Source organism: Lissotriton vulgaris, chromosome 2_1 (assembly GCF_964263255.1).
Source record: "Lissotriton vulgaris chromosome 2_1, aLisVul1.2, whole genome shotgun sequence".
NCBI classification, from domain to species: domain Eukaryota; kingdom Metazoa; phylum Chordata; class Amphibia; order Caudata; family Salamandridae; genus Lissotriton; species Lissotriton vulgaris.
In genome coordinates this window covers 576,546,773-576,560,348 of record NC_141687.1, presented here as the reverse complement: position 1 = coordinate 576,560,348, position 13,576 = coordinate 576,546,773, and the positions used below count along the sequence as shown (strand labels likewise).

Here is a 13,576-nt window from a genome sequence, read left to right as displayed (position 1 = left end):
CCCAAATTTTAAAGGGCTGCTCAGAAACAAAATGTGCAATTTTCCTGAAAATTTCAGCCGATTCCGTCCACAAACGCCAAAGTTATTAGACATAGAATTTTCAAAAATGCCATAGGGAAAAAATCCTAACTATATATACCTACTGGCGATAGCCAGTAGGTAACATGTATATATATATATATATATATATATATTTCATATATATATTCATCACTGATGATATCTCAAATAACATCACTGATGACATCATCCAGTGAGAGTAACCATTTCTAAGAGTTTATGAGTGTTAAAGATACATTCCAACCTACTACAGATGTTAGATTAATATACTAGGTGCACTACTAATGAGTGATACTACTTCTAACATATATTATGTGAGTGGCTGTGTGACTGTGTGTATCCATGTGTGAGTGGGTGTCTGAGTGGCTGCATGGGTGTGTGACTAGGTGTGTGGCTGGCTGTATGGGTGTATAAGTGGGGGGTGAGTAGTAGCTGTGTGAGTGAGTAAGGGAGTTGCTGTGTGAGTGGATATATTGGTGAGTGAGTGGGTGTGTGAGTGGCTGTGTGAGTGGCTGTATGGGTGAGGGAGTGAATGTGTGAGTGACTGTATGGACGAGTGAGTGGGTGTCTGAATGGTGGTATGAGTGAGTGAATGGGTGTGTAAGTACCTGTATGGGTGAGTGTGTGGCTATTTGAGTGGGTGTTTGGTTAAGTGAGTTGGTGTGTGAATGGCTGTATTGGAGAGTGAGTGTCTGTGTGAATGGCTGTATGGAAGAGTGAGCAGATGTGAGAGTGCTTGCATGGATGTGTGAATGGGTATGTAAGAGATTGTGTAGGTGTGTGAGTGACTGTGTGAGTGCTTGTTTTGGTGAGTGAGTGGCTGTGTTGAGAGACTGTATGGGTGAGTGAGTGGGTGTGTGATTAGCTGTATGAGTGGGTGTGTAAGTGTGTGGCTGTGTGAGTGGTTGTATGGGTAAGTGACTAGTTGTATGAGTAGCTGTATTAGTGAGAGTGGTTGTGTGAGTGGCTTTATGAGTGAGTTAGTGGGTGTGCGAGTGGCTCTGTGGATGAGTGACTGCTTGTGTGAGTATTCTTTTAGGTCTGTGAATGGGTATGTGAGTAGTTGTGTGGGCATATGATTGGGTGCATGAGAGGTTATATAGAGGTGTGAGTGGGTCTGTGAGTGCTTCCCTGGATGATGTGATCAGTGATGTCATCAGTGATTTAATTTGAGATGCCATCAGAGGTGTCATGAGTGATGTCACTGACCATGTCATGAGTGATGTAATATGTAGGGTCATAGGCAGTGCATTACAGGGGCAGAAGTAATAATTAGCTCAGTTAACTATAACTGATGAATTTCATAGGTTTTGAATGAGTGAAATCTGAGCCAACCTATAACGTCCCTGTAACATTCTTTTTTTTCAGTGAATTTCTGTGTTTTTTTTAATTCTTTTTCCTATTACGTCGCTGGAAGGCCCCCACATTCCCATCAGCTCCCCGCCACCTGAGGGAGCCAGCATTGCTGCTGCACAGAGGGAGCTGCTGGAAAGGCAGAAGAGAGGCTAGGCCCCAGGGGATGGGGTCCCTGGGCCTGAATTGGCCAGGGCCTCCTCCCTTTAAATATTAAAAATTAAAAAAATTAAAAAGTCAGTGCCACATGGGATGGCGACCCCAGCTCTGAAATCAGCCTAGGAGGGGGTTTCGCACTCCCATTCTGCATTTAAAAATGGCGTGGCCCGAGGGGATGGGGTCTCCAGTGCCCAAATCAGTCCAGGGAAAGGGGGCCATGTGCCCCCCGCTCCCCTAATATATAAAAAATTATTGGAAAGAAATGTAGGACCGGCAAGTTACAGGAGGCCCTCCTCCTTTCACCACCACTTTACAAACATGCCTCCTGGCACACTGCTGGTTGGAGAATGATGTCCCCATTGGTTGCAGAGGGTCCCTGGGGGCCAACAAGCCCTCCTGTTACTTTCAATAAGTCCCATAGAATGTGATTGCTGAGAGGATGTCAGAGGACATGCCCTCTTTCTCCACCACTCTGGAAACAAACCTCCTGGTGCATTGCTGCTTGGGGGTGAAGTCCCCTTAACTCCAGAGTGTCCTTGGGGCCCAACAGCCCTCCTGTTACCTCCAGTAAGTCCCACACTGCGTCTCTTCAAGGTATGTAGATATGGAATTAATATTAGTAAATCTTAGTTATACATTGGTTTGTAAAACATAGTGGTTAACCTGTAGCTGATATTTCTGTTGGCCAATATTTGTGGCATTGATATTGTGACATACAACTGTTGTCATTGTATAAATATTTCCGGCCTTTTGATACCAATGGAATGTGACAAGCTCTGTTAATTGGAGGATGATACTCCAATTATATTGTGCTTGTGACATCAGAGTAGTAGCAAGAATAATCTGAGACGACACAACTCAATTTGGAATGCTTTACCAAAAGTTAATAGGCGTTTGCTTATGATAAATGTATTGGTAAGTGGTTTAATGTCTTGTCCATGTCTCTCTGTGTTTTGTGTTGTGTTTTCCCTACTATGTTTTTCGTTTCTTTTTGTTAAAGAAAAACAAGTAATGCGCGTGTTTTTTTCGAGTTCCTAATTGGTTATAGGCAGATATGGGTTGTTGCAGAGTACCAGTTATTCCTTGATGGATAATTGTTACGACACTAAATAGTATAATTGTATCTGCAAAAATACACACCCATAAAAAATTAAAAACATTGAAAAAACACCCTCCGGTTTTCTATCATGTCTCCCAAAACTTCGAATTCTGTTGAAGTCCAAAGTGTACACACGCAAATGTGCCCCGGCCTGTTTTTTGATTGGTCGAAGCTTAACATTTGCTCTGCATAGGTCTTTTGATCTGTAACACCTGCACACTGAAGGCCCTGTGGCTGCCGGGTGTCTGGTGTTCTGTCCCTCTTCCTACCATATTGTGTGGCATGTGCTGGTTGTCATTGAGTAAGCTTTCAAGGAACAACTGATACAGCGTGTTTGTCTTGCCAAGCAAGGATAAAACGAAATGGTGTCGCACAATAGACCTGTTTGTGGAGCCAAGATATGCCTCCCGGCCATTGAACCCGTCCATTGAGGCGCACAGGATCACTTAACAACACAAAAGAGGCGTTTGCTCTCTGAAACTATTTAATTTCGCAACACATTGAAATTGTGTTGAGTAGGTCGCCAGCCACACAAAGCTATGGAGGACGATATATTTTGGGGGAGGCTGTTAATTCACTTCAGCATCCCCGTGGGAGACCAGCAGATAAATTCCTATTTATTGAATTACAGGAAGAGATTGTACTAACATTAAACAATCTTATCCATGTTTATTCGCTTCGGTCAATATGATTTAGTTAAAAAAGTACAGTCACAGTCAGTACTGAAAATAAATAGTAAGATGGAGATATGCACTTTAAAAAAAAAAAAAACAAGTGAGTGTAAAATGCAGCACAAAAACTGCAGAAGAGTTAGATTGCTGGCTTGTCTACTTTGGAGTATAAATTATACTCCCCATCATGCAAAGGTTTTTGTTATTTACAATATGGCGACTCTAACACATACAGAAAAAGAGACACACCATTTCCAAACATTCATTTTGCCGTTGTCTCCCTATAAATCGACCTACACAGAAGTGGTGTTGGTGTGAATGAGTTTACACAGACACAGCGACATTGACGTTTTCACCAACATCCCGCTTTCCAGCTGCCCACGACCGCTGTAATATTTCAAAACCCAGTTTACCCCAGCGGTGCCCAGAGTAGGTCCAGGAGGGCTAGACACATCCCAGTTTTTCAGAACTATGTAAATAGTTTCCAAGTAGATCAATTGTATATAAACGTATCTTCTCAGTAGATCCTGGAATCTGGACTGAATCCAGCACTCTTGGACATCTCTGGGCATCGAAGCTTTACATGCTGAGGCCGCCAGTCTGAATGGAAGAGAGCTTAAGTCACAGAGATGTTTCTCTTTTTGAACTTCTAAATGTAAATGAGTCTTTTGGTGTTCTTGGAGCGATCTAAGGTAAGCAAAATACACAGGTGATGAAGACCAGTTACTTTAGGGTTCTGGCTGCAAACGTCACCCCGCTTCAGCACTTGGAAGGCTCGAGGGCCCCAGATCTTCGCTATTGACCGAAGGCAGGGCTGAAGATGATCAGACCCACAAAAAATCCTGCAATTTGGCCAGGTACTGCTGTGACGCATGTCAAATTGGTATAGTCCAAGTTTACATTCTTTCAAAATGAACAAGCAGGAGGGTCGAGGATACTCATTATCTCGAATACGGTATTCAGAAATATTATATATACTTATGTACGATTGAAATTGTAGTGGCCACTCCAGTTTCTAAGAGTGTTTCCTCGCATATGTACTTAAAACGATATGTGTTGTCCTTGCATTCCCGAGGGAACCGCTGTATGATTTTGTTTCTTAGTTTCAACTCTCAAACTATCACTAAGAAAGGCTTGCTGGTACGAAAAGCCGGTCCAGTTTGCTATCTCTGTTTTTTACATCCTAGCTAAGGGAAACCAAGCAATCTCTAACCGTATAAATGCTACAGTGTAATTCCTGAAATCAACACAAAGGTTCCACAGTGGCTCTCCAGGCTGTTCTTCCACGAATTTCAGCTGCTACTTTGTGAAGCCTTGCAGCTTCTTGTAGAGAAAAACAACCCGGGAGAACGGTCTGATGACCCATCAGTGCTCTAATCTGCAGGTCAAGGTGATGGTCACATTTAGCTAATCAACAGTATATTTGCTCTCCTTTGGTCATTGCGATAATATGTGGCTGGTACTGTATCAGTGTAAGACAACCCTTTCAGCAAGGAGTTTCAATCTTAACATCACCACAGGAGGTGATGTCAAGGTGACATTCACTGAGTTATTTTCGTGGTCCATGAGACCTAATAGCAATGTGCTAAAACATGTCAGAGCTGTCAACCTCATCCAGCATAACCCAGCATCTTACCCACATAGAGTGTTCCGGAGATCTCTGACTGCACAAACTGGACCAAATCTGATTGCTTGCTGTGCACTTTGGACCACACTTTACACTTAACAAAATGTCTCCAAAATATACAGTTACCAAAGACTGTGCAAGAGCAACTTTCCATCACTACAATTATTACCACTTTTACCCAAGCGCCAAGACACCCTTGGGTAAGCGTGCGCTCAATAAATTGCTTAAAATAAATAAAATTTGTCAATTTGTGTGGCAATTCCCATTTCAACCGCCATCCCGCCATTCTACAGAGGGTGTGCCTCGGGCAGAAGAGACACCTTTATCTCTCCACACGGAGTGTCACTGCATTCCCTTTTAGCATTTGTCTGGGGGTAGCCAACCCACCAGTGCGGTCCTAATTTGCAAAATTCTTCTCTGTGGGACCTTCTTGCAGGCAATGTGTTCTCCACCATAGGCCTGCCTGGCTTTCTCTGTCCAGGGTTCTTTGGAGAGGTCATTGGAAAAGGTAATCTCTGGCCCAATGTAAATATCGCAGTTGTCCTGCAACTTACCAAAAGTCTTTGACAAATTACTATGGAGACGGTATGACTTTGCTTTTCCTGACCTATGAAAGGAGGTGACTTTTTCTACTCTTTGCATCGCAATGCATAGAGTTGTTGTTCATCTAGATCCTTGCTTCTGGATCTCACTGCTAGTCACCCAACCAGGAGGGCATACATCACATGGGTTTCAAGACCCAAGCAATCTAAGTTTGCTATCCAGTAGTGGGTGCATCCTTGAGTCACTTCAGGATAAATTTCTAATTAGTAAACTCTTTATCAATATATTTCAGAGAATCTTTAATTCCTCAGATTTATCGAATTAGTATCCGGTGACCATCATCTTGCAATATAGTATCCAGAAATTTGATGTTGCAGAACTAGAAGATTTAGTGATGAGTGTAGAAAAATGGCTGATTATTGGTTCTTGGTGGTGTACATCATGAAGTATAGCATGCTTTGGAAGTAGTGTTTTGTAATCTTAAAAAGGAAACTCATCAGATCTGCTGAGCATGGCAAGCCTTTTAAACACAAGCAACCACCCAGCTTCTAGTACTGTAGCAGTTTCCTGGACTGCCTGTCAGCTGCCTCTGACATATTGTTTGTGGAGATCAAGCTAATTATTTACTGTTCTGTATCCCTTAACTTATGATCTTCTGTATTTCAATAGTACTGAGTTTAACTGGGAATGGACCTTGCGCATGGTGCAAAGAATCCACGCTGACATGAAATTCCCGATCCCTTCAGTCTCCTTAGCTCTTGTCAGCACTCAGTGGAACTCTCAAGAACAGTTCTAGCTTGACAATTTTGCAGGCCATGGACAGCAGTTTTGAACCATTGTTTCTATTTTCACAGACCTAAGATGAGGTCCAGGGTTTCACATATTGGATAGCCTACCTTTTTATTAACAATGTATTTAGCCTTTTGGAATCAGGAGTATATAATTTTGTTGTCAATGACAGTCTCATTGCTGAATCTGAAATGACTAGCAGAATCTGAAGGGGCTGCATCTGCTCCTAAAATTGAATGTCACAACCTATGAAGAAGCATTGTCTTCTGCTCCAGAGGTGCTACAACTTGTCTCTAACAGCCCCAAAGAGTGAACGTCAGGAAACAATATGGCAGAGTAGTTAGCCCGTCCCTTAATTGCACTTTCAGCCTTCTTGTCGCTCAAGTAAATTTAATTATATCAGAATAATAACTTTTTTAATGAGGTTTCTAGAACAAAACCCAGCACTCTGGTTACACACAAATGTTTAGTCTGCAATATTTAAATGCTGAAATGGTAAGAGGAGGACAGACAATCAGACATTTCATCACTACAGGTGTATGGGTTCTTTGAAATATATATGAGACCACAGTCTGCATTTAAATTACTGACAAGCAGCAGAGATGGGACTCCAGGAGGAAGGGAAACATTATCTGAAGGAAGAAAAGGTTCATGACAATGGCACATTCATGTGATAACAGCATAAATGAACCTAAAACCAGTAAATAAACCTTTGAAGTGCGCTTCACTGCCACTCAGTCCCATTAGTTGGGAAAGGTCAATCATATGTGCTGTTGACCCTGTATCTGGACAATAAAGTCGCAATTTGTTTTTGTGAATTTAATAGGATTGCCAAAATGTGAATGGCATTAGCGCTGTAAATGGAGTTCTCCTACTCAAAGGAATGGTCCAACATTGAGAGTGACATTGCAAACATCTCAAGATACTATCATTTCATCTCAGTGCTGCCTGTGGTTCCCCTCTGTTGGAAAAGGGGAAATGTCATATATTCTTGAGCTACAGAGAGGTTCTTCCAATTTGTGTGTCAACTGAACAGATCTATTTTTAATGGGGATTTTTCGTGAAGTCGTTGCGCATTGTAAGGGACCTAGCATGACACTGTCAGGTCATGTGATGCAGGCTGATTCAAACCACTCTTAACTGATGTAGAATAAACATTTAGCTCTCTCACATGTTGTGTTCTTTTATGTAGTCTATAAAATGTAAGATGTTGAAAATGGTACCCAGAAGTGATTTCCAGTAAAATCACCAATGCATGCTATCTTAGGGAGTCATTCCACAATTTTCCACCAGAATTCCACTGCATTCTCATACACAAACCAGCTATTAAACATCTACGGTGCAAAAGTATAACAATATTTATTTTCTGTGACGAAAGTGCCACTGAAAAGTGCAAAAGAAAAAACTCCCAAAATTGTGGTGGCGGGCAACCACACAACACCAAGAATCGATCTACATTGTAGGCTTTAAGAATCATGTAAAGTTTAACACAATCACATATTTGGTTAATGATATGTGAATTTAAATTAGCGGCAGAGTTTTGTTGAGCTTTAAAAACAAATACTAATTAAGAAACAGATATCCTATGCTTGGTGGCTTTAGGATAGAATTATATAGAGAGAATATCCATACCTGACTATATTAACAAACGATGTGTTAATCATCATTAAGAGGCTAGTGGAATTTGACCATCTACTTTTTCTCTCTTCTACAGAATTCTTGAACAAGCCTGGGCAATTTTCCAGAGGAGCGGCATCGAAAAGCTTCTGAATGAACAGATACAACTGATGCTTTCAACACAATTCCCTAACAACCAGCGACTGCCTGCTGTGGCCACTAGCCTGCTGCAGCTTCTATTCAACGTCACCAATGAGTTACTCTCTGACATGACCATAGCTCCACCATTTGTAAACATCAATTCGTCTATGAAAATCTTGACTGGCCTGGTGGAGAAGCTTCAGCAGATCGCCTACCAGGACACCAGGTTCGAAAACTGGAAGAAGATTTTTCAGGTGTTCATCCAGGATGTCGAAATCTGGAACAAGCTCTCCATTGGCACCCTGTTTATGCAAAATGAAACTGATGACACTGTGAAGGAATTAGAATCACTGGTTGCTACCTGGACATCCATCAGCACTGGCTCATTCAGCACAAGTACAACCATAATGAAGCTGTTCTATGTTCTAAACCAGCCTGAATTTATGCAGATTGTAGAAACTTTCCAAAATATATTCACTCCAAGTCACAATTTCACTGAGGTAACTACATATCTCCTTGATGCCCTACAGATGTTCAATCACATCATCAGTATGAACAGAACTGCTGAAGTCCAAGTCCCTGCTGGGGTCTACCTGCAGCAGATACTCAACTTTCTAACATCTGATACCAACATCCACAGAGCCCTTTTCTGGTTGGGTCCATATAGCAATATCAGTGGGCAGCTTCCCTTTGTGCACTCAGAGGAGCTGAGAGAATTTGCAATGGAAATGCTGTCCTTTATCTCCCCACCCAATCTGCTGGATCTGAGCTCTTCTGCTACCAATACACCTTCTGATTTACTGTCTCTCATGTCTAAATATATTCCCAGAGATGGAAAAGCAGTGTTTGACAGTGCCGCAAATATCACTCTCCTGGCCATAGAATCCATGCAGACGTGCCAGACCGAACAATCAAATTGTACAAGAGTGCTTCATGAATTCCAACTGCTAGCTGGAGAGTTTGTGCAGTTGCTAGCAATGATGGAGAACAGTAGCCTGGGAGAAGAGTTCAATATTTCTTCTGTACCACATTTTGCAGTTTACAATGACATTGAGGTTTCATTAATCAGCAGTATATTTTCTCTTCTCTGGTCTTCCAGAGGAAACTCTATTAATTCTGAGACTGATATAGCTGCAGTGTTTCAGAAAGTCATCTCACTAAGGGACCTACTTCTGAACGATAGCCTCCGGGGGGATCTCAACTGGACTCTCATCCAGTCATTGTCTGGACCCTTGAATCTAAATGCAAGCGAGGTGAGGAGCGCGCTTGAGATGTTCGCTTCATCCAATATTTCAGAACTCCTGCTTCAGATTCAGAGTGTTCTCGATATCTCTGACTGTTATCATCAAACTGAACCTTCCTCTCTACTATGCATGTTGGATCTCACATTACATGTCGTGGAGCTGCTGGAGAGACAGCCTTTGCCACAACCTTTACAGAACAGACTTTCTATTGCTGTTTCAATAATCAAATTCTGGATGGGGGCATTGAAGGAAAATGCCACATTGCACCAGCAGCTCAACTATTTGTATAATCTTACAATGGTGGTTTTTCAGAATGAGCCTGTTCTCAGTGTAATGCACAGTGCAGTGTCAGACATTGTAAAAAGTTTAAAAAACATCAGAATCAATGTCAATGTGTCTTCTCCAGAATATGAAGCAACCATTATAACCTTGTTGGATCTGATGCAAACCAAAGAGTTTGAACTCTCGGATGACAACATGTCTGCCACACTGCATTTACCGACAAAAGACCTATTGCAGAGAATGCAAGTTGAATTCCAGATTGCAAAGTGGTATGTTCTCTACTTGGAGAACCAAACAGTAGGCGTTGAAGTCTCCAATGTGGGTTATCCTTGGTACACAATTGCACAGCTGATTTTAAGTAACACTTTACCCAACATTTACAAGCACTCTGCTCTCCAGTCCTTTCTAAATAATATGCAAAACATGGCAGTTGTCCTCAATCAATCCCAAAGCATTCTAGCAGTTCAATTGTTAAGAGAAATCCCATTTCAGGATTTCTTCCAGGAGTTGCAGCAGGTTATAAACTACACAGAAGCTGTCATTCATATTTTGTTTCCGAATCACACTAATCCTTCTTTCACCTGGGTAACTCTTGTCAAAGAGAATGCCCTAAGTGTTATGGAGTCCACATTGCACTTGCTGCAAAATCACAATGGAAACAAATTCACCAACATGTCATTGGGTTTTGATTTTGCAGACAAGTTCCTTGAACTGCTGAATGGCATCAGAAGAATACTTCTCGCTATTGATGCCCACAATCTGGGTCTGCTCCCTGGCTTCCACCAAGACACTTCTCGAAAGTTGGACGAAGTCCTCGAGGGAGGGGTAAGCCTCATCAACAGCATCGAAATAGAAGGAACTTCTAGCAAAAACATAATTTACGCAATGTATAATTTTTCACACCTACTGCTTGGGGAGGATTTAAATGGCACTTTTTCACACCAGGATTTTATGCTGGATTCAAAACTGCTGGATTCGGTCATTTCAGTCTTGACTTTTGCCCTCACAGAAAGCAATGAAAATGGAAGCATGCCCCAGATGTGCTCAATGACAGATGTTTTTCATTTAATAATGGGCGTTGCTTTTGGGAATACAACTCTACATGAGTCATTGTCGCAGTCTGGGTGCCAGTTATCCTTTGTGTTTCAATATTTAGAAAATGGCACAATCACAAATCAAACACTTGAGGAAATCCTTCAGGGAGCATTGCACATTTTACAACTTGCAGAACAAATTGCTGAAGTGTACAACAACACCTCCTATAATGTAGGAGGGCAGACAGCATGCATAATAAACTCCCTGCAGCTTACTACGCATTTCTTTTCAAAGTTAGACAACATTGTTGGATACAATATACCGTGGATTCAACCCTTGCATGAAGCCCTGAGTGCATTTTCTAAACAACTAATAGAAAGCAACATAACATGCCCAGCTACATTAGGCACTCTCAATATTAACATTTTGGACAGCCTGTTCCAAAACCAGTCAAATCCACTTACTATCCCTCTTATCCTAAGCCTCATAGACTTTTATGCACATGTCACTTTACCAAACATCTCATTGCCAGACCTAATGTTTATTTTCAGTGTGCTTCCAAATTCTGAGTCATGGGCAAAGCCTGTGCTTGAACTGATGCAAGTGTTCCTAAATCCTCCAGGAATCCCTGAGTTAGAGTTGTTCGTAAGGGTGCAGCGCATTCTTGAGCACATGGCAGCTGGAAACTGGACCATGACAGAAGTCAGTGAGCTCATGGATCTCTTGGAGAGACTCTCAGGTGCCTTCAATTTGACAGGCAGTGGTTTGGGGCAAGAAGTTGTACAGGCTCAGCTGTTTCTGGATGATATCCTCAAGGGGATAATTAGTCCCAGTTTACTGAACCTGGACTCATGGACCCCACAGCTGGATCCCACTGCAGTTTCACTCTGCAAAGATTTGGTGAAACAGCTGGCCACTGCTTCCCAGAACATTTTGAAAGATTTAGAGGTGACTCCACCAAACTGGGGGGACTTTAGCTTGGCCTCAAATATAACCTTCATGGCTTGTGACCTTTTACTTTCAAGCAATAATACTTTTGTTTGGGCTGAAGAATTGAAGAAAGCAGAGGGAATCCTCTCATATGCATCACAATATTCACCCACTGACACTGCTAAATACTTCCAGGCTGCAGGAAAGTTCTTGCCTATGCTCTCCAACCTTTTGATGAATGGCTCCAGTTTCACATCTGACTATGGCATGGGAAGTATTTTTGAGATGCTGACCCTATTCTTGGAGTTGTTTGACCTAACAGACGTTGCCGATGTTCTGGCCAACCCATCCCTCCACGAGCTGCTGTCTCTGGTCCTCAACATGGCGACTGCTGGTGGAAATGGAAGTCAAATCCTGGCATCAGAAGGGGCTGTCAGGGCTGCAGTAGACTTTGCTGAGGATACTTTAAGAGCTTTTAATTTGTCCTGGGCTGCTGATGACACGTTGTCACATCTTTCTGAAAATCTGCAGCTACTAATCAACAGAACACAACCTACCACCTCACAGGGCAGCACCGATAATGTCTTAGACAATACTCTTTCTTTGTTGGACAATATTCCTTTCAACCTCACCAGTTTTCCATATGATCATACACTGGAAAGCCTTTTTAATTTGCTATTACCTTTCCTAGGGTTGCAGCCTGAAAACACCACTCTGAATCATTGGGTTGACAACCCAGATTTCCAGAATCTGGTTTTCTTTTTGGCAAGTTCCATAATTGAGGCAAGCATCAATGAAAGTCAAGTCAATGCAGCACAAAATGCCACTCTGCTTGCAATAAGTAATCTGCAAATACTTCTGAAAACGTTAAACTTCTCTTCCTTCTCTGAGGTATTCACCTTTGCTTCTGAAGTAGTAACACTGCTCTTCAACAGGACTGACAAGGAGCAGGCGTCCAACAATGTTGCTCAACGGTAAGTTTGTTTTTCTCATGTTTTTTTCTATGCTAAGTAACTATTTTACTTGTTGAATTAAAATGTCGAGAACGTTTAAAAAGTGCTTGTCAGATACTCTATGACTGAACGCAGTGAAGCAAAGTGTTCTTGGGTTGGAACATAATCTTAATAAATAGATCTAAGTAGGCAGCTTCACGTAGAAGCACCACGTTTTGGCACAGTTGGAAATTCTACACCTATCAATTATAGGCGTGTAGAATTGATTGAATACTATCAATGCAATTTAAGTTTTATTTTCTTTTTACTTGGTCTAGCTTGTTATTCAAAATTCGATGTTTTTACCTGACGTTTTCTGATGAGATTCTTGTTGCCTTGAAATTTTGGGTCTAGAGTACAAATATATGTTTCCTTTATACGTGAGCTTAGAAAAAACTGTAGGTCTGTACACATAACTGATTGCTAAGTGACAAAAACATAATCACGTCTACATCACACAGGCAGCAAAGTAATTTGTGTTCGCAAAAGTTATGGAAAATATGTTCACCTTATACGTTCATAAAATTCGGCCTTCGGAAGGAAGAGTCAGGAGAATTTTTGAAAAATGCAGAGTAAATTTTGTTGTTCGCCCATTCAGTCCTATGTTGTTGGTGTGATGGCATTCACAAGCATTTGTCATGCATTTAACATAGTTTTTACTATTTCCAAACTATCACTTGAGTAATTTAAGTTTAAGTCATTTTAAAAGGAAGCAATGACATTTCATGGAAAACGTTTTCCATGAAAATAAAAAAAATAAAAAGGCAATTAAGTGTAGGATGACGGACAACAGGCATAATTCAGAAATGTATGTGAATGCCATGTATGTGTGTAATCACGAAACTAATATGTAAGACATAAGTATGGCAGGGATTTCTATGCACTGATAAGTCGATGGAATGTGTAGATGTATGCTATGTATTCTAGCATTTACGTTTTTCTTTGTTAACTGGGCCCCATGAATCACTAAGCAATTTATCATTACTTGCCTTAGTTTTCAGTTCATTACTTTTCTGTTATTACTGTAAGGCCTA

General features: G+C 41.4%; 1 protein-coding gene across 1 annotated transcript in view; it reads left to right on the top strand.

Annotated features, from left to right (window-relative positions):
* Positions 1 to 13,576, top strand: part of LOC147730764 (uncharacterized) — a 625,137-nt gene that overhangs the window by 302,221 nt on the left and 309,340 nt on the right. The window contains exon 13 of the mRNA XM_086955578.1: positions 8,016 to 12,524. Coding sequence (XP_086811704.1) covers positions 8,016 to 12,524 — 4,509 coding nt within the window. The remainder of the gene's footprint in view (positions 1 to 8,015; positions 12,525 to 13,576) is intronic.